Genomic DNA, 26211 nt, shown 5'->3' with positions numbered 1-26211 from the left:
CCAAAATGCTAAAAACCTTCACAAAGGGTAATATGGCAAAATAGTAAAATTTAAAGGCAAAGTTTTGCCTTCTCATGGCCATATTTTTGTGAAATTACTAATCAAAGCTCCCAAATTTCTTCAGAAAGCACTTATACTAGAGAGATCTTTACATTTTCAGGAAAGAGTCAGCAGGTTTTCCCTTTTGAGTAACATGCTGGGCTTCCTTTTTGATTTTTTAGAAAGCTGTGATAGGCAGGTAAATTTTAAAAATCAGTATATTTATAAGTCAGTTTAACAGTTCTTACCCAATACAAAGGTATAATACAAAATGTGGACAGAAAGGAAACATTTTAATTCATTGTTTTGCAGCTGTGTTTTCATTGAGGGGGTGTTCCAGACCTGGCATTTGGTGATTTCCAAAGTCTTTCTGAAAACAGTGTTAGCAAGGATGGATTCCAAACCCCAGTGAGGTTTTTGATGAAGAGTCACTGCTCCCCCCAGTTCCTGCCCTGGGCTGTGCAGGGATGGTTCTGACTGAAATGCAGCTGGAGCAGGGAGGGGTCTCAAAGGATTTGGGGATAAAGGGGGTGTGCACAGAGCAGGGCCATCACCATGTTTGCACATCTGGAGCTCTGCAATGAGCCTGGCATGGGTGAGCATATGGAAGATGTGGTTTGGGGACCCTTACTCCTACAGAAACAGCAGATGCCTTTGCATGTGTCAAGTGTTTAAGTGATTTGGGTGTATTCCCTTTCACTGGGCCTAAATTAGGAAACATTTCCAAGTTGCTGATGGCCTTAAAATGTCCTCACTCTTAGGTTTCTCTGCTCAAAAATCAGATGGGAACAGCAATCTCTGTAAAATATTTACCATGTGCCAAGTTAGAATTCGTTCTCTTTCATTCACAACAAGAGAGATTAGAAAGTTGCAGCATTTCAAGATGATCCCATCTGTAAAATCCTGATTTTACAGTCGTTGGACTGTGTTCCAGATTAGCCCATGAACAGTTTCTTCCCAGTTCTCCTGTTGTATTTTGTGTCACATTTCAGAGCAGTGACAATAACACTCTGTAATTAGTCTGTGAGTCTTCAGCCACTGCCATTAAACTTTATGTATGTGAGCAGTCAGTAAATGAATTTTAGTGTCCATAAATCATGGGAACAAGCCTGAGCTGACACATTTTTTCTTACAGCACCATAAAAAGGAGAATTAGGAACTGAGGCAATGTGCCTGTGCCAATGCACAGTGAAACACACTGAAACATATTTTCCTGCAGCATAATTTGCAAAGCTGGAAAGCTTTTGGTATTTGAAGTAATGAATTAAAGGTGTGTCAATTTATCTTTCAGGACTTAGAATCTGTGTTTGTTTTCCCTGCAGGATCCCAGAAGCAAGCACAAGTTCAAGATCCACACCTATGGGAGCCCCACCTTCTGTGACCACTGTGGGTCTCTGCTCTATGGGCTCCTGCACCAGGGGATGAAATGTGACAGTGAGTGAAGTTTCCTTCTGCTGCCAAAGGGGTGCTCTAGGAAGGGAGTGGAAGCCCTGGATAACAGCTTCCTTCTTGGTTTCTCTGGAAAATACAATTTCAAATGTCAGCTATTTATAGTGCTGGTATATTTCAAGTGGGTATTTCAGCACTATAATAACTTGGTAATTGAAATCACCTCTTGTGCTGAGAACATGGTGTACTCAGTTTGATGTGGCTGAAGAGCCTTTGTCATGGCAATTTTGAGAAAGCCTCTCTTTGGACTGTCTGGGTGAATACACTCTCAAAGACTGCAATTGCAGTTCAGTTTGTAGTCAAGGTGTTCTGTTTTCCTTGTGTTTAATTTGTCTTGGAAGACTCTCACTATCAAAACCTAATAATCAATGAAACCTGCCTTCCTTCATTGCTGACATGAGTGCTCTCTTTTCTCAGTCATATTCCCAGCAAATCTTTATTCCATTTTCATTTTTCCCCCCTTGCACTTCATTAATGACATGTTTATCTTTCTGAAGTGGATGATTTTATTTTCTGTTGTATTAACCCTCTACAGAAAGTATTGCAAGATGGGACCCAGCCGTGGCCTTTGGTTGAAAACCAGGCAGCTCTAATCTGAAAGTCTTGCCAATAATCAAGCATTTTGTCTTAATTTTCACTTTTAATAGGTTTTCACTACATTTTTAGCTTCTGATGGGTGTCTGAACCATTTTTATGTCCACAGCCTGTGACATGAACGTTCACAAGCAATGTGTGATAAACGTCCCAAGCCTCTGTGGCATGGACCACACAGAGAAGAGAGGAAGGATTTATCTGAAGGCTGAAGTCACTGGTGACAAACTGGAAGTTACAGGTAAGCAGCTCATTTTGGAGTGTTTCAGGTTCAGAGATGTGTGATACACGCTGTGAGTTTGTGTACCTTGGTCAGATCTTTGTGCACTAAAGCTGCTGATGGAGAATTTCCTTCCAGAAGTGGGAGGGTTTCATACAGCAGGGCTTTGGATTGAGAAACTCTATGAAGTTTTGTTCATAAAAATAAGTAGAAAAAAGGAAATCCATAGAAACAGCTTTAAAAACCTGGAAATATTATTTAGAAGATCACTGTATTGTCAGTTTTCCTTGTCAGAAGCAGCCCAGCAGGATGAGTTGCTGTTCAGGAAGTTACCCATCATCTTCAGAGCATGAGAGATCCACTAAACCTTCATCAGCTGAGGAGCTGTTTCCTGTATTTGAGAGTATTGAATAAACAAAGGCAAATGGGATTCAATCCCAAACACTGCTCCCAGTGAGCTTTAAAATAAAAAGAGTTAGTTCTCACATTCTGTAAGCTTAAGGTTACTGAGATGGGAGGGAAGGAGGGAAGGAAGGGAGGAGGGAAGGGAGGAAGGAAGGAAGGAAGGAAGGAAGGAAGGAAGGAAGGAAGGAAGGAAGGAAGGAAGGAAGGAAGGAAGGAAGGAAGGAAGGAAGGAAGGAAGGAAGGAAGGAAGGAAGGAAGGAGAGAAAGGAAGGAAGGAAGGAAGGAAGGAAGGAAGGAAGGAAGGAAGGAAGGAAGGAAGGAAGGAGAGAAAGGAAGGAGAGAAAGGAAGGAGAGAAAGGAAGGAGAGAAAGGAAGGAGAGGCAGTTCCTTTCTTTGGAAGCATTTCTCTGGGATTTGTGAATTACCTGTGGCTGTGCACACCCAGATGTGCACACCCACACCCCCACAGACCCATCCCAAGCCTGGATGAAAATCCCAAGCCTCCATGAAACCAGAACAGGGCACAGAGCTTTTATTGCTGCCTGTTTGGTGTTTTGAAATGGAATTGAATTCAGGGGCAAAGTCAGAGCAGGACAAAGTTGGAGGTGTCTTAGAACATCTCCTTTGCATAGAGAAAATCAGACCATAACTGAATTTTCAGAGCTCCCAGACCCAGCAGACTCCCCTGCTGCCACTATTCCTCCATGGCTTTGTTCTCTCTAAATCCAAATACCTCCATATTCTCCTGTCAAAGCCTGTAAAATGCATTGAAAAGGAGAAGTTTGATAAAATTTAGTTAGAAAGGATCAGAATAGATCCCAAGTGATGCTTAATTGTGGCTTAACTTTTCAAAGAGCTTCCTGTCAACGTGGGAGGGGGAAATTTGTCCAAGGCACTGTCATTAGCAGAAGGTGGTTTCACTTAGTAATGAGGCGTTTCAGAGATGGTGATGCAGCTTCTAAAAGTAATTGTAGCATGAGAGGGAATTAATTTAAAAATCATCTGAGTGACAAAATTTAATATTTGCTTTATTCTGGGCCGCTTTGCAGCAAGGCTCTTAAATATGGCTTAAACTTTCTGCAATAATGCACATAGTTTGACAAATAAGATGTGCTTATTTCCTGATGATTCCGTTGGTTTTTAATCCTTTTAGGGACAAAAGGGTTTATCACGAGTCATTGTGGAACCAAGGCATTGTAAAGTGATGATACAAACAAGGATTCTTTCAGTTCACAGTTTCATTTGAAAAGGTCTTGTCTGAGAGGTGAACGTGGTAAAATTGTAACAGATATTTTACAGGTTTTCTCCACAGGCTCTGTTAGGTGTGAGTGTACTTGGCAAATGGCTTCTCTATTGTGTTTATAAATAAAACATTGCCATCCCCCAATTAAGGAGGTTTCTGGACAACAAGAAGAATGTTTATTATAACTTTGTTATGTATAAAATAATTACAGTGCTGTTGTTGAGGCTTGTCAGCGCTTCCAAGCTTGCTTTAAATAAAAATGACAACTGTCCTGAAAGCAAGCTGCTTTTTAATTTTTTTTTAACATAAAAAATACCATATGGACCAAGCCAAAATGACATTTCAGGTGCCTTTTGTGTGTGTTTAAAGGAAAATTAGCAAGTGCCAGTTCATGGACATACTACAAAATGCAAAAATGTTCTCCTAGAATGCCATTGCTTCTAAAATACTTACTGACAAAACCTGTGTAAGAATTTGCAGTTCTCAGAGCTCCCAAACACAACACTGCCTTTAGCTTTGGGAGAGGAGGTGAATTAAATGTCCAGGAGGTTTAGGGACTGCAGGAAAAATAACCAGTGATTGACTGTTAGGTTTGAGCCTTTGAATCTGTGTCAGAGGAATTGCTCTGTAGGTGTTGAACTCCTCCAGCTGAATTCCTCAATATCCCTGTTTGGGTTGTTAATTAGTTCCTGCTGATTCCCTCCCAGCCAGCCTTGATTGCATGCAAAACATTTGTGCTGCTGAAGGGGACCTGCCCTGGTGTTGGTGCAGATCCATGGGCACCCCAAGTGTGCCAGCCCCAGCAGGGCACAGCTGGCAGGGCACAGCTGCAGGGTGGGCTCCTCGGGGGGATCCTGTTTGGATCTAATCTAATCTGTTATTGATCTGTGCTTCATCTGGCACACCCCAATTTCTCTTTTCTGCCTGCTTCTCTGGGGGGTTTTGTGGTGCCTTTGTTTCCAGTGCACACACACTGAGTGTTTTCCTGAGAACATGTTGGAAATTGGGCTGGATTTTAATTGCCAGTGAATTCCAGGAAGGAGCTGCCCAGTGGCTCCCTCAGATTATCCACAATCTCCAGTTTGGCAGGTCCTGAATGGAATTCATGGTAGGAATAATTCAGTCCTGTGTATAAACACATTTAATTCCAATTAGTGAAGTCAGATCTTCAACCCAGGTGCATCAGTGTGGACACCCAGGATTTTCTGGGGGAGCTGTAGAGACTCTGCAGCACTTCTTCACAGAGGAGCTGGAATTTTGGATTGCTATCCTCTGCCATAACCTCACCATCTTCCCCAGGGCTGCTCAACCTGCCCCATTCAATGCTCATTTGTGCTGTAATTCTGAAACATCAGTGGTTTGTTTTCAATGGTTGAGTTACTTGCTTGGGAGTTGAGTTGAATATTAATAATTTATGGCACTTGCAGTACAGAAATGTGGTAGTTTTCTTTTTATAGAACACTCTTGCATATTTCTGAAATCTCTGAGTTCGTGACCCTTTCACAGGTTGGATTGACGTGGGGGGTTTGCTCTTGAACATAGTAAAGTGCTTTTTGCTATTCTTAATCTCTGCTTTTTACACTGAATTTTCTTCCTCCTGATGTGTGCTAAAAGTTTTTTCACTCTTACATTTACTCCTTGACCCATCTTATAATTTAGGGCTCTTCTGAGTGAGCTCGTAGGTGGTTGAATCACAGTTCTGATTTTTTTAACTTTATTTTTTGAATTATTTTTATAGTGAAAGAACAATAACCTTTAGGAAAAAAATAACCCCATCTGGTGCACTGATATATAAAATGCTGCCACGATATTGGGACTTTAAACTGTGACCTCTGAGGCACTGGAAGTTGGATGTGACAGCAGCTGACAGGGAGGATCTGCTCTGCTGACCCTCATTTAGAGACAGGATGGTGGTGACTCTGTGGTTAAAACACACACAGGCACAGCCCAGAATTTCCAAGGGAGTTTTCACTGTATTTTCCTAAGCTGCAAGGGTCAGAAAATCTGGTTTTACTCCTCAGGGGTGTTTCTGTTATTTGGGAGCAGAGGAGAGCTGTGAGTGATGCCTGCAGAGGTTGGGAGCACACAGCAGGCTCTGCAGCAATGATCTGCCAGGAGCTCTGGGCTCCCCACTGCCATTTCCCAGTTTTTTTAGGAATGTAGGAATGCTGAGCCATCTCCTGGCCCTGCATATGAATGTCCTGTCATGCAGCTGGGGCAGGAGCCTGCACCCACACAGGCTGGGGACACAAACTGCAGAGTTTTGGCACATTGCAAGATTCTCATCAAAATTGCACACTCTGATAATTTCATTTTGATTTTCTAGGTCAGTGGTAGTGTCTGTCTTTGTTAGCACTCATTTCATAGTATCTGCAGCTGATTTTAAAAGGGACCATAAATGAATATTCTGGCTGTTTGACCAGCTTTTAGTAGCAAATGCCTATGAAGGGATCCCAAGTAATTGTTTCCTTGTGGGAGACGTTTTAAACATCTAAAAAACCACGAATCTCATGGTTTGCTTCACTAATATCTTCTTTCTGACATTCCCAGAATCTGCAGGGTTGCTGCAGTCATTACAGGAAAAGCTGTGCCTTTAGCAATGCCAGCCCTGGTGACAACTAAAAGCTTCCTTCCCACTTCAGTCATTAAATTTACTTTACCATGAAGGAACAGGCAATGCAAGGTGTTTTAAAAAAACATTAATTTTTCAGTAATGGCCATCTGCATGCATCCAAAAATATTAACTAGGTCCTATATATTCATATAAGATAAGAATTAGAAATGTAACAGCCTGAAGCCTTTTCCAGATTATTTGATCCATCTTGTGGTAAGGTTTTTGTTTCATTAACCAGCTGTCCTGCCTGGTAGTGCATATATTTTAAGATGGTCTTTTTTGTAAAGATAATCTCCATTAAAACTAAAATGGAATTGTTTCTAAGAGATTTCCAGGTGAACTTGAGCCTGGAGAACCTATTGCAGACAGAAGAATTAGGAAGCTGTGTTAGGGATGATGGCACATTTTTTGTTACTAGGAGAGAACATCTCAATAAATCCAGAGGAATCAAGTCTCCTGCAACATTGGTTCATTTTTCTCCTTGTTCTGGACAGGGATATTGTTCAGCTGTTCCTCGTACATCACCTGTACAGTGCAGTGTTCATTCTGCTGCCATTTTCAGGGCTCAGGCACTGGGCTTGGGAGGGATATGAAAAGAAATCTTCCCTGGGCAGGGGAGTAGCTATGGAATAGAGAAAATTCTCATCTCTGAAAGCTCTTTTAGTGATGAAAAGCAGAGACTGGAAATTGCCTGGAAAGCAGGATTTGTTTCAGTCAGTTGTACCTGTGAGTCACAAGCACAGAAAGGAAGAGTTCAGTGAGTTTAAATAAAATCTCCTAAAAAATCTTCAGTGCAAGCTGAGTTTTGGAGGCAGCTTTGGGTTTTGCGTGCAAAGAGTTCAATTCCAGAATTGGGAAGAAAGGCTGTTTTCAGTCGTAGGTAAATCTTTCAAACTGTGATTGAGGGGTGCAGGAGGGTACTGGGGAGAAAAAGTTCCTTGGGTGGGAGTGCAAGATCCTCTGTCCCTCACTGAGGCACCTGGAAACTGGGCAAATCAGAAAATCTGCACCAGAAACTTCTTCAGGAGGCAGTGAGAATTTTGGAACAGTGTGAGAATGCTTTCTTGTGAGAAGACAGGAGCTTTATGATGTACTGGAGCTCACAACAGTCCCACTTTTCCTTCATGTCCCTGGATCCCAGGCCAGGTGAGACCACTGGAGTCTTGCAGTGTCTCCTAAAAGCAGCTTTTGGCACGAGGGTGAGAGATTTCTGCTCATCCCAGCTGCCTGCAGGACTAAGGGATTGGCAAGAAATGGTTGCTGTGATTAGGAAACTGTTTTATTATCCACATTTGAGAATTCAGGAGAAAGGGAGCTGTGACTCACTTGTGAAGGAACTGAGTGGACTCATGCTCCAATCATTCAGCTTTGTCCTAGGGACAGAAACATTTATTATTTAGTCATCCCCAGGATTACATTTATCTGCTGGTACCACAAGAAGCTGGAAATCCACAACTGCATATGGCTTGCAACTGCACAGTATCATGGAAGAAGTTTCAGCTTTGTCATCCTCTCTCTGAATTCCTTAAAATCCTGCCTGAAGTTCTTCTCTTTACAAGAAATGTTGGTTGTTCTCTGTCAGCCCACTCTGTTTTATTTAGGTTTTTATTTAAAGGATGAATACCTAAGCAGCAGCTCTGTATTTGCTCATGTCCTCACACTATTCCTGGAAAAGTGGGTGTCCCAGTTTCAGCCATGGCTCCTGGATGGATACTGCAGGTTTAGAAGCAATACTTGATAGAAGAGCCACAGGGCAGCCATCAAATAATCTGAATTTTCCACTGAATACACATCTATGATCTCCATTAACGAGGAGGAGGAAAATGGCACATTTTGTCCACAATGCAAGTTGACAATTTTTTCTGAGTTTTAGAAGAAAACTGAGCAAGACTGGATTTGTTGGAGACACCAATCCATGCTTCTCTTTGTTGTCTTTTTATCTGTGGGCTTCCTCAGTCCCCATTAAGAATCCAATCTGGACAAAATGTTCATGAACTTTCCTGGTGGCTTTCCTCAGTACAGAGATTGGTATCACCCCTAATATTTATGGCAGAAAACTGACATGCAGTATTTCAGCTTTCTACCCAAAGTGAGGCTGAACTGCACCCCTCTCCAACCTTCTCTAATTTAGAGTAACATCTCTGTCACAGTGTTGAGTCTAATTAATTACCAAGCAGGATGAGATTGCTTGCTGTGGTTACAATTAGAGCAGAATTCAGCTGCTGTACATTGATTTATTTTCATTTTTCATTGACCACACACAAGAGGTGTTGCCTTTGGTGGGGAGGGGAATCTCTTCTCATGTCAGTTCTGCAAGAGAAGCCTGATCTGTCCTGTTAAAAATAGGGCACACTGAAGAGATGAACCACTTGGATGCTAATTCTTGAGAAGCACTATTTAGCACAAGTATCATCACTCTGTTTCCTCAGGAAAAGAAGTGCTAAGTCAGTTGGAAAAAGATGTCTGAGGGTATTAATTATGCAGATAAAAGTACAAATGGGCCAGATATCTTAGGGAGTGAGATAATGACTTCGTTAGCAGCCTGCTTTTAGTACATGTTGCATTTTTCCTTCCCAATTAATCTTTGAGCTTCTCTTTTTTGCATTTAGAGTTCTTGGTTTTGTTTTTTTTTTTTTTTTTTCTATTTTCTGTGTTTGCTGCAGGAGAAAGCAGCAGTTTTACACATGCTGCCACGTCCTCCTGCTGCCAGAGCTGATTTGCAGCTTTTATCAGGGCTGGGCAGGGGTGGCTTTGTCCAGGGATCTGTCCTTGGCACAGCCTCCACATCCAGCCAGCCCATCACTCCAAATTCTGCCTGTTTCATGCTGGGCCCCTGCAGGGAAAATTTAAACATAAAAGCTCATCCTGGAGATGGTAAAATTAAGCAATTTTGTTCAGAGACTCTTAGCAGAAAAGTTACTAGTGTATTTTTAGGAAGCTGGTGAACACGTGGAGAGTTCTGCTCCTCACTTATGGCAAAGTAGAGCCATATATTTTTATTTTAGAAATAAAAATCAAAAAGTGGATTTTGAAGTAGTATCTCCTGTGCCAAACGTGGCAGTGCAGTCACAAAAACCATGCAGAAGAAGACTGAAAAAAAAAACCCACCAAAATAGCAATAATAAACCCAAATATAGGATGAGAGAAAGCAGCTTGCACTGAAAGCTGTCACTTCATCCTTCACTTGCTTCATGGTTCATAGTCCCTTTGGGATTGTAAATACTTAGCTAAAATAAGTTATTTCATCTCAGTGTTATTCCTTGGAAGTATTTGAAGATTCTTCTCAGTGCACTAAATTTTAAAAATTGAGTGTTTCAGGTTTTTTTCCATGGCTTGAAATGAAATGTTTTTCCAGCTGACCACAGGTGTGATGGCCCCCAGAGGGCAAACTTAGAGTAAATGAGAGTGGGGACAGTTTCTCTGGCCTGAAAGGAATCTATTCCCCAGCTGCAAAACTCTGTCAGCTTTACATATGGACTGGAGAAAAGTACAAATGAAATGGTCTGCAAGAAAAGTGCAGGGTTCTGTTCTGTTCTTTTAACACACAGTGATTATTTTTGCTGATATAATTCTTTAAGAAATATACATAGTGAATAGAATTACACTTTATCCTAAAATTTTAGCCCATAAGCATTTTCTGTCTCTCCTTTGAAAACCAGAAATTTAAGAAACTTAATCAGTATCAACTGTTGGGTCAAGTTAATGTGATTCGTTTCCAGCCATGATCTAATTTCATTAATTAATTTACATCAGAGTATCTGTTCTGCATGAGAATTATCTTGACGAAGTAGAGTCTTCCACACCAGTAGCTCACATTCCTGTTCTTCTCTTATTCTATATATAAAATAATATCTCTGTTGTTTGGATGCCTTTTGACCTCCATGCTGGGAAAGAACAGAGTGAAATCCTGGAAAGGTCTGGAATTTTTGGCTTGTAGTATGAAAATGCCATTTAAATCTGGGGGAAGAGGAGGACAATGTCTTGAGTAAACCGTAAATATTTGTTGCTGAAGATCTTGACACCTTTTTTCTTTTTTTTAATTAGCTCTAACTGACTTTTAAGTAGCTCTAAATTCAAGAAATGCTAAGTTGCTTCATGCCTGATCTTTCCTAAATTTCCCTTCAGATTTGTTCAGTTAGGCAGGTGAATTTTAGAAAGCCCTCCTGGATGAAAGCAGTGGCTGAGGGCAGTGTCAGCCCTGGCTAATCTCTCCAGTGGCTCTCAAAGGCTGAAGTGCACCCAAAGCTTCTTGCAGTCTTCCTTCAGAGCCAGTTCTGACCTGAAGCTCTCTGACTGTCACAAGGGAATTCCTGGGTGGAAGCTCTTTTCTGTCCCAAACAAGCCCAGGGGGTTGCTGCCCCCAGGTTTTGAGGTGCTCAGCTGTGAACTCCAAATTCCCCATCCCAGCCTGATCCCAGTTCATCAGCTGGGATTGGGTTTCACAGCACGAGGGAAATTCACCTTTTATTCTTCAGAATTCTTCTCCCAGGATGTGTAAGTGTTGCTCAGGTGTCTGCCAGAGGGAGGGCAGTGCTGGCTGTGCTCTCCCTTTGGGATTCTCTGCACTCCCCAGCTGCAGGTTCCTGAGTGTTCCCTCTCTCCCTGGGGATCAGGAGCAGCTCGAGATCAATTCTCTCACCTTGTTTCTGCCTTTGGCATTGTCAAAGCTGCATTGGGATTTTTGTGAAGCTGGAGCTCCACTTGTGTTCCCTGCACTTTTCCTTTGGTTGCTGTCATGACAATGCTCCCAAGGATTCCATCTGACAACTAATGAGCCGTGAATCCGTGGGAAGGGTGGTGCTAGAAACCTTCCAAAGAGGGCTTGTGTCAAACACCTGATCCCCTGCAATCCCCTGTGATTTGCCTGTGCCTCTTACACTATTTGCCTCCTAATCTGTGGTTGTATAACCTAAGAGTGATGAGGGAACAAAGGCACAAAGAGTTGGTACCTGCTTAGAAAAATTACAGTGATGGATTTGGGTATTTAATCATTGCACTGCAGGGAGAGCTGCCTGGAAGCTGTGTGTTGCTTGTGAATCACTCTTCTCTCCTGTCATTGCTCCCTGCTATTCTTATAAATATCACTCAGTACAACCTTTCTTTACAACAAGTAGTTTCTCCCATGCCAAGTCTGACAGGTGGGTTTCACATCTTATTTATTTGTCAATGTGCTTCAATAGCTCTGGCCTGACATGTAATTTCTTTTTTACAGTGATGTGTAATCCTGTGTTTTATATTGACAGTGAGAGAAGCAAAAAACCTCATTCCCATGGATCCAAATGGACTTTCAGATCCTTATGTCAAACTGAAGCTCATCCCAGATCCTAAGAATGAAAGTAAACAAAAAACAAAAACCATCCGCTCTACCCTGAATCCCGACTGGAATGAGTCGTTCACGTTGTGAGTTTAACACCCTGATTTCCTGGGGGTCTTTGGATGCATTTTATTGTTCATTTTGGTGTTGCCAACTCCTCCATTTCTCTCCTTTTTTAGTAAATTAAAACCTACAGACAAAGATCGCCGGTTATCCGTGGAGGTCTGGGACTGGGATCGAACCACCAGGAATGATTTCATGGGCTCACTCTCTTTTGGGGTGTCAGAGCTTATGAAAATGCCAGCCAGTGGATGGTAAGAGTTTCTGAAAAGAGAAGGAGAGAATATATCACCAAAAGTTTTAAACCTGTCCTTTTTTTTTCAATGTGATCTACCTTTTATTTGAGCTTTTCGCTGTGTTTCGGGCTATAAATTCACTGAGGTGCAACTAAAGCTAGGAAACACGGGCTATATATATCAAAGGGGGATAATAAAACAATTCCTTTTCTTTTATGGTGTTCCTGAAACTTCTGCTGGAGCCAGGAGCTGCTGCAAACTCAATTCTGTGAACACAGTCTTGTGATACAAATTTTATTTTTATCTCCAATATGATGTGTTCAATACTCAGTGTATCATGTTATATATAGCTCTGCAAATTCAAAGCACATGGAAACTGATCTTGTAAAATGCCACCTCATTACCTGCCAGGAGAGGGTAGAACTCATCACATCTCAAAAAGGACATTGCTTCAAAGACAGTTGTGTAGGGCTGTGGAAGCACTGGAGACAAAGGTTCCTCCTCAGGGTTGGTGTATCCCATCAAATCCAGGATGAGTGGGAAGAATCTCCTTGTCCATTAAAGTGCCTTGACAGATAGCTTGGGATGAGAGATCTGATTTCAGGTAAAATATATTCTGTTTCTGGCTCTGCTTCAGGTCTTTGAGATCAGTTCTTTGCACACCTGTGACATTGATACAAACCACACACAAACAACAAAATCAGATTTTGAGTCTGTCAGGAAAACAATATAAAGTCACCAGTTTTTTCTGAACTCTACCCCAGGTACAAGCTGCTGAATCAAGAAGAGGGTGAATACTACAACGTTCCAATTCCAGATGCTGATGAAGATGGGAATGCAGAGCTCCGACAGAAGTTTGAGGTGAGGATTAAACACAGATGTGTGCAACTAAATATTGCATTTGTTCTTCACTTCACTACCAAAAAAAAAAAAATCTGTTAAATGATACATATGTTAAAGTGCTCCTATTTCTGTCCCTGGGACAGCTCTGTGTGTCTGTGGTTTTCTTGAAGATTGGACCAAATGGTTTAATTCAGACATGGCATCATTTCCCTGACAGTTCAGCTTCTCTGCTATGACACTTAGAAGTTGGTATTTTAAAATATGTTATGTCAAGTGTATGTAATAATTTCAATGTCTTTTAACAATTGCTGCAGAATCTGCCAGCCACTAGCACTGATATCTGCATTATTTGACAAATCCTCAGAAACAATGGGAGTTTAATACTTTGAATGTTTCACACTGTAACTTGGGGTGTTTTAAGAAAATACTTTCAATGTGCACACTTTGGAGCCTAAAGTCTTTGCAGAAGGTTTTTATGTGAAACTCTGATCTCTGTAGTGTGGGGAAGGATGTTGATGTTTTTTAAGGATCAGAGGGATTGCTGGGTACGTACAAATAAGAAAATCCAGAGAAAGGTGATGCTTTTTGCAGTGTCTTGCCTCCTGTGCTGCCAGCTGGAGAGCTTGGTAGCCACAAGGATGGTCTCATGTGCCACACAAAGGAGTTTTTTTGTGTAATGATCAGACTCTGCCTCTTCTGACAACCACAGCCAGAATTACAACAAAATATTTGCTGGCCACTGAGCCCAGGAGCAGGACAGGTATGGCCTGGGGTGGGAGGGGTTTGCTGGGGCAGCTCCTCTCCCCTGCCTGCTCTCCCAGCTGCACACACAGCCAGGAGCTGGAAATATTCCAGTCTGCACTTTACAACCTTAGCCAAGCTGTTTATCCAGACATAATGAATGTACCTGTTGTGCATAAACAAGCTGCCTGTTCCTTTCAACCTGAAATGGCAATTTTCTATGTTCACCATCAGGCAGAATTCTCCATTGTTATTATAAAAGATGGGTTAACCCTCGAAAGTGAGGAAAAACGACACATGTTCAACTTGCAAGAAGGAAAAAGAAAAGGTGCACCAATTTCTTCTGAACCCATTTGGATCAGCTCCCATGTCTGCAGCATGAACTATGATTTTTGTTACACATTTGAGAAGTATTTGAGCCTCCATTCCATTTTCCTTTCTTTACAGTCGTGATCTGACCAGTGTGATTTCATTTTGCTGCACTAGGTCATTTGCTATTCAAGATCATTTTTGGTTTTTATCCTCCCTAGAAAGAATAGCTTCAAAAGTAATTCTGTCCATGTTTCTGTGCATTATGCAGAGTCTGGAATTGGGTGGATATTTATATATATAGGTATAAAAAATTACCTGGTTTTTTCTCATGACAAGTCACTAAAATTGTCCACTTAAAAATGTCAGATATTACATGCAGTGTGTTTGCATATTGAATTTACAGTCTCTGAGGTTGATTTTAAACCCATGTCCTGCAAGGAAGTGGAGTAGAAATCCTGAGAGGGTTGATGTAAAACTACTGGACCCAGTCTCAGAGACAGCAGCTTCACCAAGGGGCAGCTCTGTCTCAGAAATAATTAGTCTGTCTCAAAGTCTAATTAGTTCAGCCTCAGCACTGTGTATTTGAGGTTCTCCCTGTTCTGGGCCAGTCTGCTTGGTGCTGTTTGAGTGGCTGAATTAATCCAGGGAAGGCAATGGCTCTTCTGCAGGCACACAGTGTCTCCAATAATTGTAATTTCCCAAGCTGGACAATGAGCAGCTTTAAAAGTGATGATAAATGAGAGTGTTGGTAGCTGAACAAACCCTGGAATTGTCATGGGGCCAGGGCTGGTGTGATGTGGTGTTACATGGCTGGAGGGTTTGGCTTCACTCAAAGTTTGTCATGATGAGAAGGAGCAGAGGGAAGCAGAGCCCTCCATGGAATATTCTTCCTTGGTTTCAAGGGGCATCACTGGGATGGCTTCTGAAAATTCACAGCACAGATGTCTGAATGCTGGTATTTCACTTATTAGCTATTCTGGTATGGCACAGAAGTGGTGCTGACTCTGATCATCTTTTCCTTCATTTCTGCTATCATTTATATCCTGCCTTGCACTGGCATCTTATTTTAGGTGCCCTGTAATAAGGAGCGAGTAGACAGCACAGAGAAAAATGCTGCTATTTGTGACTTCATGACATCATCTAAATAAATATTTCCACTGTTCTAAAAGCAGCATTGGAGCCTTACAGGAAGAAGATTGCAGGTCTTGACTGTCACTTTCCTGGGGGAGTGAATTGTCAGGAGATTAAAAATGCAGATGGACCAAAGGGTGTCACTGTGCCACCTTCCCATTTATCAGTTTATGGAAGGAGTAACTCCAGAGCTCTTCCCAATCCAGTCTGCACTTGCAGTGCTTGGTCTGTTTTTTAATATGTGACCATGGGATTTGGTAGCCAAGCTTCACTGATTTAAGTACAAAATGACAACCATTTCCACAAAAATACTGCATTACTTATATCTAATACTTAAAATAAATAATGGTGGCCTTGAGAGTAAAGGGCTGAATACAAACCTGAGCTACACAGGAGCAGAGAAACTTTGGGAGTAGGATTTCATTGTTTCATATTAAGGAAGAATAAGATTATTTTCAGCTTTCAAAAGGCCAGAGAGCCAATAAATTTAGAATTTCTGGAACCACTTCCTGATCTTGAAAATTGTAAGATGTTAAGAAAATTGACTTTGCCCTTTTAAATAAAGTTTAGAAATGTTGGTAGGAAGACCTCCAAAACCTCTTAGGAGCTACCTCCCATTTAAACCAGAATTTTCAGAATATCTGCCTGCATCTTTATTTCAGGCAGCTTTAAGGTTTGGTCTCAAGCTCTCATTGATCTCAAACCATTTACACTGCACCATCACATCCTTCTTAGCACATCACCTTCACAGCCCAGATTTCTTCTGGAAATGTGGCTCTTAGCCACACAATCTCATGGAAATGCTGCTTTGCTCACTGGATCTCCTGCCACTTAGTCTTAATTCATTTATTCAATGTAAATCTACAATAAAACATAATATAATATAATATAATATAATATAATATAATATAATAATATAATATAATATAATATAATATAATATAATATAATGTCTTAATAATATTATGTCTTAATAAATAATATTATGTCTTAATAAATAATATCTTAATAAATAATATAATGTCTTAATAAATAATATAATCTTTATAAAATACTCTAAAGATTATAAATAAGTAAATAATAATAGATTCAAACCTTCACTTATATTTGTAACTGAATGCTAAAAAGTATTTGTCAGGAGAAGTTTCCTCATGGCCCATTCTGCCACATCTGAATCAGCTGAAAAATTAACACCCAACCTTTGCCCAGAATGGATCCTCTCCAACAAATGGGACCAAATTTGGAAAAGAAGGAATTGAGGATTGTGCTTTTTTTACCTTTTATATTTTATTGCAAGGAGTTTTCTTATTATATTCTCAATGTAATCTCTGTGAGCCTGTGCAGTGTGTAGAAATTGAGGGACATTATGCAGAGGTGCAATGCAGTATTTTCCACACAACAAATTGTATTCAGTCTACATATTTTCTGGATCTCACCTCTCACTAGAACTCACCAATCTATTATCTGCTCATTTAGCAGTGTGAGCAAATCTGTCCTCAGTGATTTATACATGATACATCATTATTAATATTTAGAGATAAAAATATACTCCTGTAGGAAGTGGAGGCAGGATAAAATCTGTCACTATTTTTCAGTTGCTTTTAACCTTTAGTTGTGAATTTTCTCTGTGGAATGGCATTATTTGTGGCCATCTCAAAATGAAACTCCCTTCTCACCAGGCATATTCAGAATAATTGTGGCTGCTCCATAATTGTCCATGCTGAAGTTGCCATGGGAACTCCCAACATTCCCAGGTGCCTCCATGGACCCAAACTAGGAAATCTTCTAACTGCAGCATCTACTCTTGGTTAAGTACTTTTCTAGTCCAAGAAAAAAGCAGAATGTTGAAATAATGTAAATTTCTGGTATTTTTTTCTCCCTGGTTGTGATTTGAGCTGTAAGATGCCTTTGCTATTTAGGGCATCATTTCTTTTTTCCCGAATTTGGGGGGAAAAAAAGTGCAGATTCTAAAACTTCCATTGTGGGAAGTTATTTGAGTTTGGTCAAGCCCTTTTTATTTTTCCTGCTTAGTAAAGCACTTCTTGATACTTAAATATCACCTTAGAGTAATAACAGAATAAGACTGATTTAAAAGCAGGCTGGTGAATTGCTCTGTGATCTCTCCCCTTCTTTCCTCACCACCAGCACTGGGAAATATTACTAAAAATAAAGCAGCTGTTATGGTCCATATAAAGGATTTTTTTAATTAAAGAAAGAGCAGAGCAGCCATAACCCTCACCCATGGACACATTTACTGAGCACGTGTTGGTGGTGGGAGCAGGCTCAGTCACCACAGCCAGCTCTGGCAATTGCAGTGATCCCAGCACAGTGCTCTGAGGGAATGGGATTCTGCTCCTAAAATCCTCCTTTTAGAGCATCTCTGGGAAGACACACAATGCTCCTCCTGGTGCACACTGCTCACGTGTCAGAGATGTTCTTCTGTTCTAATTATTTCCTTCAGTGTAGCTCTCTGGGTGGCTTTGACAGAAACAAATTCCTTCCCTTAATTTCTGAGAGCTCTGACTGCTGTCCCACCACAGGGACTGTCCCTGGACCCTGGGAGGGGACAAACATCCACATGCACATCCCTGGCTTTGAGTCCTGTTTGTGTGGGAGATTCCAGCTGCTTTGGCCATGGAATTGCTGATGCAGTTCCCTTCTGCAGCCCAGAAAGGAGGAGAGGGAGCAGAGCTGAGAGCAGGCTGGATGTCATGTCTGAGCACTGCAAGTGGTCAGTCAGTGGTGACATTTTGGTGACCTCTCAGTGCTTCCAAACACAACTATCATCATGATCCTAAAGAAAATGTCTTCTAAAATGCCTTATCACTATTGTGATCCTAAAGAAAATGTCTTCTGAAATACCTTCTCATTTGAAAGATAACAGGACAGATGTGGAGCTTGGCCATCAGGCTCAGTGATAAATACCTGGAACCTCTGCAGTTATTTCTGGGAGACATTTCTGCTCTTGAGCTCCTCCAGGATGCAGGGCAGCCCTTTGTTTGACCAAACTTGTGTGCTAATCCTTGTGCAGGCCTGAATTTCCAGCCCAGAAGCCTCAGACTGTGTATCTGTGCACAGCTCACATGCATTTACAGCATCAGGCTTCTCCTTGTGGCAGCACAGCTGGTGTTAAACAGGACAGAAACTGTCCCCAGAGATCAAGGCACAACTACAACTCTGATGAGTTCTGTTGCTGTTACAGTCTAATGCTGAAAAATCTTTCTCTTATTTATAATTTCTTCTCTGAACATCAGTCCATCAGTTCAGATTGTTTCAGTGCAGACCCTGCATTTCTTAGCTTTTCACCACTCCTCTTAATTTTTTAAATCCTTTTCTGTCTGCTTCATTAGAAAGGAGAAGGCCAGAACTTTCTTATTCTGGCATTTTTCTGATACTCACAAACACTTTAGGTTAGAAGTGCATTATATTTCTTTCCTTTAATAGTGGCCAGGACATCCTAGAGCTGTCTTTATTCTGAGCTGGGGGCTGGGGGGAAATGTTGCAGTTGCATAGCCAGGGCCAGAGCAGATACTCCAGGGACTGTTTCAGTGGCTTCTTGAGAGCCCAGAGAGTTTTCTAATGAAATCTATTTTCATTCACATTTTCCTTCAAAAACAAACACACAACCACAAAAGCCCCAAGTCAAACTGTAGAGGAGCTTGTGATTTTGTCAGTGTGTGAGTGAAGTTCTTCCAGGTCTCTGTAAAGTGTCATAAGGGCTGGGAAGGAAACATTACTTTTACATCTTTGCCCCAGAGCTGTTGCACTGCAGTTACTTTACTCTTTTTAATTTTTTTTAATAAATAAAAGATATGCTCTCTTCCATATCTGTCTCTAACCAATATTCATCCCCTCTTTGAAGCTTCAGGCAGGTCAGCAAAGGGGACATGGAAAGAGAAATGACATTGCTGACACTTCAAATTGCAAATGACACAGTGAAATTTACTTTTCAGGAAACAGAAACTAAGCCACACTGAAATCATGACCAGCCAAAATATCACTGGCACATCAATCCACACTCATTATGCATAAAGAGATATAAAAAGAAGAGCTGCTTTTTTTGGCCATGGCACTCATTCCTATTTTTAAATTGTGCATATTTAATCATTAGAGAATAGTTTGCAGCATTATAGAGATGCTGTGAGATGACTCCATCTGTTCTGTGCTATAGTTTGGCAGGGGGAATTCCCATATGCAGTTGTCTGGAGGTTTCCCATCCACTCACCACAGCTCAGACTGGAGAGCTTGAAATTCCTTAACTAGATGGCACAAATCTCTGCTTTCAGTTTGCTGATTTCCTCGAGGCTTTGCTCACTGGGTTGTGACTTGAGGTGAATATAAAAAACCACATTGATGGCAGGGATTTCCTCACCCCTTACATAAAAGTGAAATGTGTGTTGCAAAACAAGGCGAGGCCAAAAATGCCAAATCCCTGTGTGCTGTCACCCCTGTTCAGGGCTGGGAGCCCCAGTGCCCCTGGCCAGCTGTGCACAGCTGGAGCCTTTGCCAGAGGCTGTTCCATGCATGGGCTGTGTGTTGGGGAGCTGAGGAGCAGCACAGCCCCTGCCTGTGATTAACACCCTTTGATTTCTCCTGGGTTTTTTCTGTGCTTAACAGACGTGTCCATTTCTGTACTGCTGCCACTGCTGTGTCTGTATTTGTTTATTTCTGCTGCTAACTGTGGGTGCTGTGCTGTGCCAGCCCCTTACTAACCACGCAGTGTTTCTCCCTCTCCTGTCTCTTCCAGGACTGTCATGTAAATATCCACTTCTTCAAGGTAGTTTTCTCCTTGGTCTTCTCCTCCACACAACCTTTACCAGCATCTGAAGTTTATTCTGTTTAATTTCATTCTCACTGGCTTTTAAGGATGCACTTGTTTTTTCTTCCACTTGAAGCTTTTCTGATTGGTATTAAAAAAATTGAAAATTGAAGTATGATTTTCATTATCAATAAATAATTGAAGTTATACTTCATAATATTTCATAGTCATGAAATATTTTATATATAATCATAATAATAATATTTCATATTCATGAAATATTATGAAGTATAATTTTTTATTTATTAAAAAAATCAGTATTAAGTATTCACAATTTGTTCCATAATTTGTCGTAAAGTGATCCCCAGATTAGAATTTTACTACAAAAAAAAAAAAAAAAAAAGAGTGATCAAACCTGAGCAGGTGCAGTGTGCCTTTCTTTTTGGAGGAATTAATTAAAGGAGTGCCACCTTCTCATGGAAAATGGAAAATGGTGCATCTTTAATTTGAAAGACATTCATGGAACTTTAAGTAACTTCCACAGATAAAATATTGCTCATGGTCACTGTATATTTCAATAGATAAATGTAGAGCATGCATGTTTTATGATTTAACATAGTACATCTGTTGCTGGATGTTATTTGTTATATTGTAGGAGATATTACCCATGTGCACAGGTGCTCTGATACCTGAAATACCAATTCACCTGTTTATTTCTCATTCTGCTCCTTTCACTGCTCCACACATCACTGAGTTGCTGCCATGAAAGTTGCATCTCAGCATTGAGAACTTACTGTGTTTTGTTTCTATTTGCATGTATCTCTAACTAATTCTCTTGCTTTATTAGGGCAAAGGCCACTGGCACAAACCACACTTGCAGTTCATACACTGGTGAAGTTACAATTTTGATTAAAATTTGAAGCTCCTGTGCTCTAAACTGTGTTCTAAGACTCTAAGATTATTGAAGCCATTTTCATCTTCAAATAGTGTTGTTACAACTGAAGCTGATCTGGAGCACTCTTTGCATTATCACTCAAGGCTTAAAATATTTAATTTAAAAAAATGGTATTTTTAAAGAGTTGTTTATATTATTAATGCATGATTTTAACAAATGTTCTATAACTGAACCAGAAAAATTAAACCAATCACTTTCCTTAACCTCGATTTTTTTATCTCAGAAAAGCCTGTGCAGAAGAGAACTGCCCTTCCTCTTCCTTTGCACCTCTTCATTCTGAAAATGAAATCACCTGGTGGTTTCATTGGTGAAACTTGCTTTCTGCTGGGAAGTTGGAAGTTTCTCTACTTAAATGCATTTTTAAACCCCAGCAAAAGTCACCCTGATGAAATGCATTTGGCAGAAATAGGAAGTGTTGTCACCTCATTGTAAAACCCAGGCCTTGAAGAGCACTGACAGAAGCTGACAAAAGTCCTTGGTTAATTCATGTTTCCACCATAGGAGTGCACCCAAAAAAAGGACTGAAGGGTTTCCCACAGCTGCTGCTTCACAGGCAAAATTCATGTTTAGTCCTGGTGGGTTATGAACATGAATTCCTTCAGAGCAAGCTGCCATTCTCTTTCTGTGGGGACACTCTGGAATTCAGGGGTTTTCATGGAAAAATGCTTCCTTGTTTATTTTCTGTCTTTTCTCAGTAAATCAGCACAAATCCCCTGCCCTGCTGCTGGCAGTGAGGCTGAGCCCAGGAGCATCCCTGGGGGATCCTGGTCCAGGAGATCCCTGTGCCAGGAGCATCTCTGGGAGGGAGCTGTGGGAGTCCCTTGGTCTGGGGCTCTGGGGAGGTTCCAGCCCCAGGTTTGCAGGGCTGGAACTGAAAGGGTGCAGCAGGAGCAAGTGAAGGAGGGAGGGCAGCTTTCCTGAGGATAACACAACAGTTCTGAGCTAGGAATGAGTGAAGGTACAGAAATCAGTTTATAATATCACAGCAAATGGGAGGTGTTGTGAATGCTTGTGTGTGGAATAATCAGACATTGGGAAGGGCCACACACCTATCCTGCTTTTGTCCCACTGCAAAGTGTGTATTTCAACTGATGATTTCTCAACATCATGCAGAAAACACCTTCATCTGTGTGTGGGAGAGAGATAAATCATTTCAGAGCTCATGAAGATTTGGATACAGAATCCCAAGGTTTTAAAATCAATCCTGCTCTGCAGCTCTGAATGGCTGGTGGGATTTGATTGCAGGGATTTGCTCTAAGATCAGGGAGAACTGAAGTCCTTAAAAATTCTTTTGGAACAGAATTTTAATTTTCTTTTTCCTTTATTGAAATAAGGTTTATGCTTAAAAGCCAATTCCACACTCTAGGTTTTTTTATTATTGAAAACTAGCAGTAATTTGCATAATTAAAGAATGGAGGAGCATATAGAAGAGCAAGTCTTCTTTTGACACTTAGGGGTTTGCTGTTGTAGCATCCTATTTGCTTTTGGGGATCTTTATTACCACCACCACAGGATGCTTCTGCAAGAATTCTTGAATATTATTCCTAGGCAGCCTCTTTAATTACATTTCATCTCATTAGGCACTGCTCTGTTGCAGGGGAGAGAGTGTTTGGCAATAAAGGCAGGAAACAAAGTGGACTCAGGTGGCTGCAGGATTATTAAACAGATTAAACATGTTGACAGTGCCAAATGGGGAACTGGAAACTCTTCCCTCTCTGGATTTCACAGCTCACACAGACAGACATTGTTGTCCAGGGCAATATCCCCTGGAATTCCTGTCTGGGGATGGATCCATCCCTTCCCCAATGTCTTTGATAGTCCTTTGACTTCACTGTCTCCATTTTCTAGGGGGTATGGTCACCTGCACCTTGTGCCTGGCACATTTGGGAATATTTTAGAAATTGTGTGTTCAGGTACTTCACACAGTTCTAACTTCTATCCAGCAGGACAAAAAAAGATTAGGGAAAATAAATGAATAGGGAATGTTGTTACAAACCTCACAAAAAGGGTCTGTTGAGAAGCTCCATGATAGATTAAACTGTTGTCCTGTCCTTTCAGATTCCCTGTTTTTCTTTATGCTAAGTAGAGTTGAGGTTGGGAAAATAATTTCTCCTCAGAGTGAGAAACCACAAGAGGTCAGCAAAGAACAGGGAAAAGCTCCCAGAGCTGAGCTGGCTCCTGCAAAAGGCCTGAAAAGAAGGAAATCATCCACATTGTAATTTGTATATATCCTTAGAAAATACAAAAATAAATACGTTAATTTAATCCATTATTTCAGTAAAATTCAGTATAAATTTTTTCACACGGCCCTTTATTCAAGTTTGATAACTGGCACTGATGAGAATTATCCCTCTAATCAAAATATTTTATAATTGCAGGTGTAAAAGCAGGTTCTGCTCTGCTCACCTCAGGATTGCTCAGCCCTGCACTTTGGTGGCTTCAGGAGTGGAGTTCCCCTGTCCTTGGACATGCTTCCTGCAAAAGGCATTCTTAATCCTGTTCACAGGATTAAGGACAGCACAATCACAGCACAATCACAGCACAAATATTTGTTGCAGGCAAATCCTTTAAATAAATTTACTATTAGTAATTAACAGGGTAGATATGAAACAATTTTAAGAGGAGGAGGAGAGGAAATGAGGGGAAAAGTAAACTAAAGACATGAAATAGTTGGTGTTTAAGTCCCAGGCAGTTTTATCACCCACCTCATTTCTATCTCCATGAAACATCCCCTTTGCCCTCATGCCTTTTTGCTAGCAATGGAAATGCTATGATTTTTTTTCCCCAGCTCTTTTTTCAATAACTATTTTAGCCATTGAAAGAAAAACACATTTTCACTTTGATATATTGTGGTTTTTACTAATTACATCCTAGTTCACCACAGTGACACTGCCATCATGAAAATGACTCTCTGAGTGCTGATAAACAGCTTTTTGGTTATTTACATCTCTTCAGTGTTCCCCTTGCTGCAGAGGAGTGTTGCTGCAGTGTAAATTCACCAAGGAATGGCTGAAATCCATGTGTGAACCCCTTGAATCCTTGATGGTGTCCCTGTCCCAGGCACCTCTCTGTCTTCCAGCAGAACTCTGCTGATGAGTTACAAACTGCCCTTAGGTTATGGCATGAAGATTAAACTCAGCCTGGTGAAGCATTAGGTCTCACTGGGGCTTAGAAATGGACTCCTCTCATTTCAAATTCTCAGCATCCTGGTAATTAAGTTGTGGAAAGTAGGAAATTGATAGTCTATCATGGCATCTATAATTACGTGGAATTGGAAATGCAGTAATGTAAGGAACAAGCTGCCACAATGACAGAGAACATTTCACTGAATGGGGGTGGCTTTTCTTCCAGATTTTGACTTGAAATTTATTGGATTTTTTTGCTTTATTAAAGGCTTGCTAATGGCTCAACACATTGGTCAAAGTTCCCACTTCGTGTGTACATGACTGGAAACCTGAATGGTCCTTCCTTGAGACTTGGATAAATCTTTATTATTTCAGTTTTCCCATCCTTAGTCTGAGCTTTGCTGGTTCTGGCAGTGACATCTTCTGAGGTTTGTCTGAGATCTGAGCTGCTCTGATGCTCATGTGCAGGACCCAGGTAGCCACAGGCAGAACTCAGCATTCATTTCACAGCCCAGACCCTGGGCTGGAGTAGTGAAGCTGAATTTTTCTGTCCAGGCTCTTCCATCCTCACTTCTCACCATCCATTTTGCCATTTTTCTAAGTGATATGGAGAGTGTTCCCTGCAATGGCTTTGGGCTGACTCAAGAATTCGGAGCAGGACCCCTGGCTCCAGGTGTGGCAGTGTGAGGTGGCTGACTCCTTCACCCAGGGACATCTGAGGAGCACCTGGGGGTCTGCCAAAGAACTGCTGAGAACTTGTTGCCATGTGAGAAGCAGGAATTTGGTTAGAATTTTTAGAGGGATTAAGTCATGGCAAGGAGACATTCCTGCTCCACAAATCTCAGTTCTTGGGTTGTCCAGAGCAGCTGTGGCTGTCCCTGGATCCCTGGAAGTGCCCAAGGCCAGGTTGGATGGGGCTTGGAGCAGCCTGCTCTGTGGAAGGTGTCCCTGCCATGGCAGGGGTGGGATGAGATGATCTTGCAGGTCCATTCCAGCCCAGCCTGTTCAGTGACTCTGTGGCTCTGAGACAAGCCCTGTGCAGTCACCCCCTGGCCTCGTGCAGAGCTGTGGGCTCTGGACAGGCTCTTGTTCCATCATGCACTCACTGTTCTCAGCACAGGCAGAGCAGGGGAGGTGGGTGGGACCTGGAGAGGTGAGGAGGGAATGTTGGCATCCATGTGGAGCTGGGAGAATCCAGAGCACTCAGCTGCTGGGAGCAGAGCTCTGGATTTACCTCCCAGCTAAATCAGGTGCTGGTGGGGCCAGTAAATAAAGGATGGACTGTGGCTGTCCACACAGCACTCTGCTCATGTGGTGGGAATTCAGCATGGTTGGTAAATATTTTTTCATTTATCACTTTTTCCTCTTGAAAATGTGGTGCCAGAGATGATCCTGCTGGCATCTGGGAACTCCCTGGGAGTGAGTTTCCCTGACAACCGAGGAGCACCTCCTCTAGTGAGCTGCACACAAAGCTCTGTGTTGGCTTGGATGGCTGACCATGGCAGAGGGGGTGGGTTTCTCCCTCCTGAAGCTGTGCTTGGGGGGTAGGAGGGGATGGCTGTGAGTTTGGATCCTGGTGTTTGTTTCCCATGTGGGAGCAAAGCCAATCTCACCCAGCAGCAGAGGAGCAGTGGAGGAGAGCAGTGCAAGGTGTTAAAGCACTGACATCTTGGATGGAGACTTGTTACCCTGAAGAGATTGGGAGTAATAAAGGGAATTTTGTATTTTTTTATTTAATCCTCACAACTTTATTATTGGTTCATGTGGAAAATGACCAATTCTGTCTTTTAGCTCTGTAATTCCTAAGATTCTCTACTGCAGATACACACAGAGGGCAGAAGAAGCAACATTCAGATTTCTCGCTTTATCCAATTCAATTTTCTTCACAGGGGAAAACCAGAAAGTTTTGAAAAGAGTCATCAAGAATTACTGCAATTGCTATAAAAAAATGAAGAATTACTATTCCCTAAATCACTTCTGTTTATTCTTTGCATCACACTTCTCATTAGATTTTGGATAACTTTTTTCCTATTTCATTAAAAGTACAATTGTTACTCTTAGATTAAAAGCGTTTTTACTGCAGAACCTGAGATATCTTTTCCAAAAAGCTCCTGCCAATTTCCCAGAGTCTCTCCAGTGTAGCACACTGTAATTTCTTAGCACTCAATGGAGAA

The 26211-nt window shown here is 41.4% G+C and overlaps 1 protein-coding gene across 1 annotated transcript in view; it reads left to right on the top strand.

Moving 5' to 3' along the window:
- The window catches only part of PRKCA (protein kinase C alpha), a 148125-nt gene that overhangs the window by 90871 nt on the left and 31043 nt on the right, over positions 1–26211 (top strand). Inside the window, exons 4-8 of the mRNA XM_059864138.1 lie at positions 1362–1473; positions 2192–2320; positions 11805–11961; positions 12055–12189; positions 12936–13032. Coding sequence (XP_059720121.1) covers positions 1362–1473; positions 2192–2320; positions 11805–11961; positions 12055–12189; positions 12936–13032 — 630 coding nt within the window. The remainder of the gene's footprint in view (positions 1–1361; positions 1474–2191; positions 2321–11804; positions 11962–12054; positions 12190–12935; positions 13033–26211) is intronic.

The sequence above is a fragment of the Haemorhous mexicanus genome, chromosome 20, assembly GCF_027477595.1.
Source record: "Haemorhous mexicanus isolate bHaeMex1 chromosome 20, bHaeMex1.pri, whole genome shotgun sequence".
In the NCBI taxonomy this organism is placed as follows: domain Eukaryota; kingdom Metazoa; phylum Chordata; class Aves; order Passeriformes; family Fringillidae; genus Haemorhous; species Haemorhous mexicanus.
The sequence above is the reverse complement of the archived record's forward strand: the minus strand, read 5'-3'. Positions and strand labels throughout refer to the sequence as shown.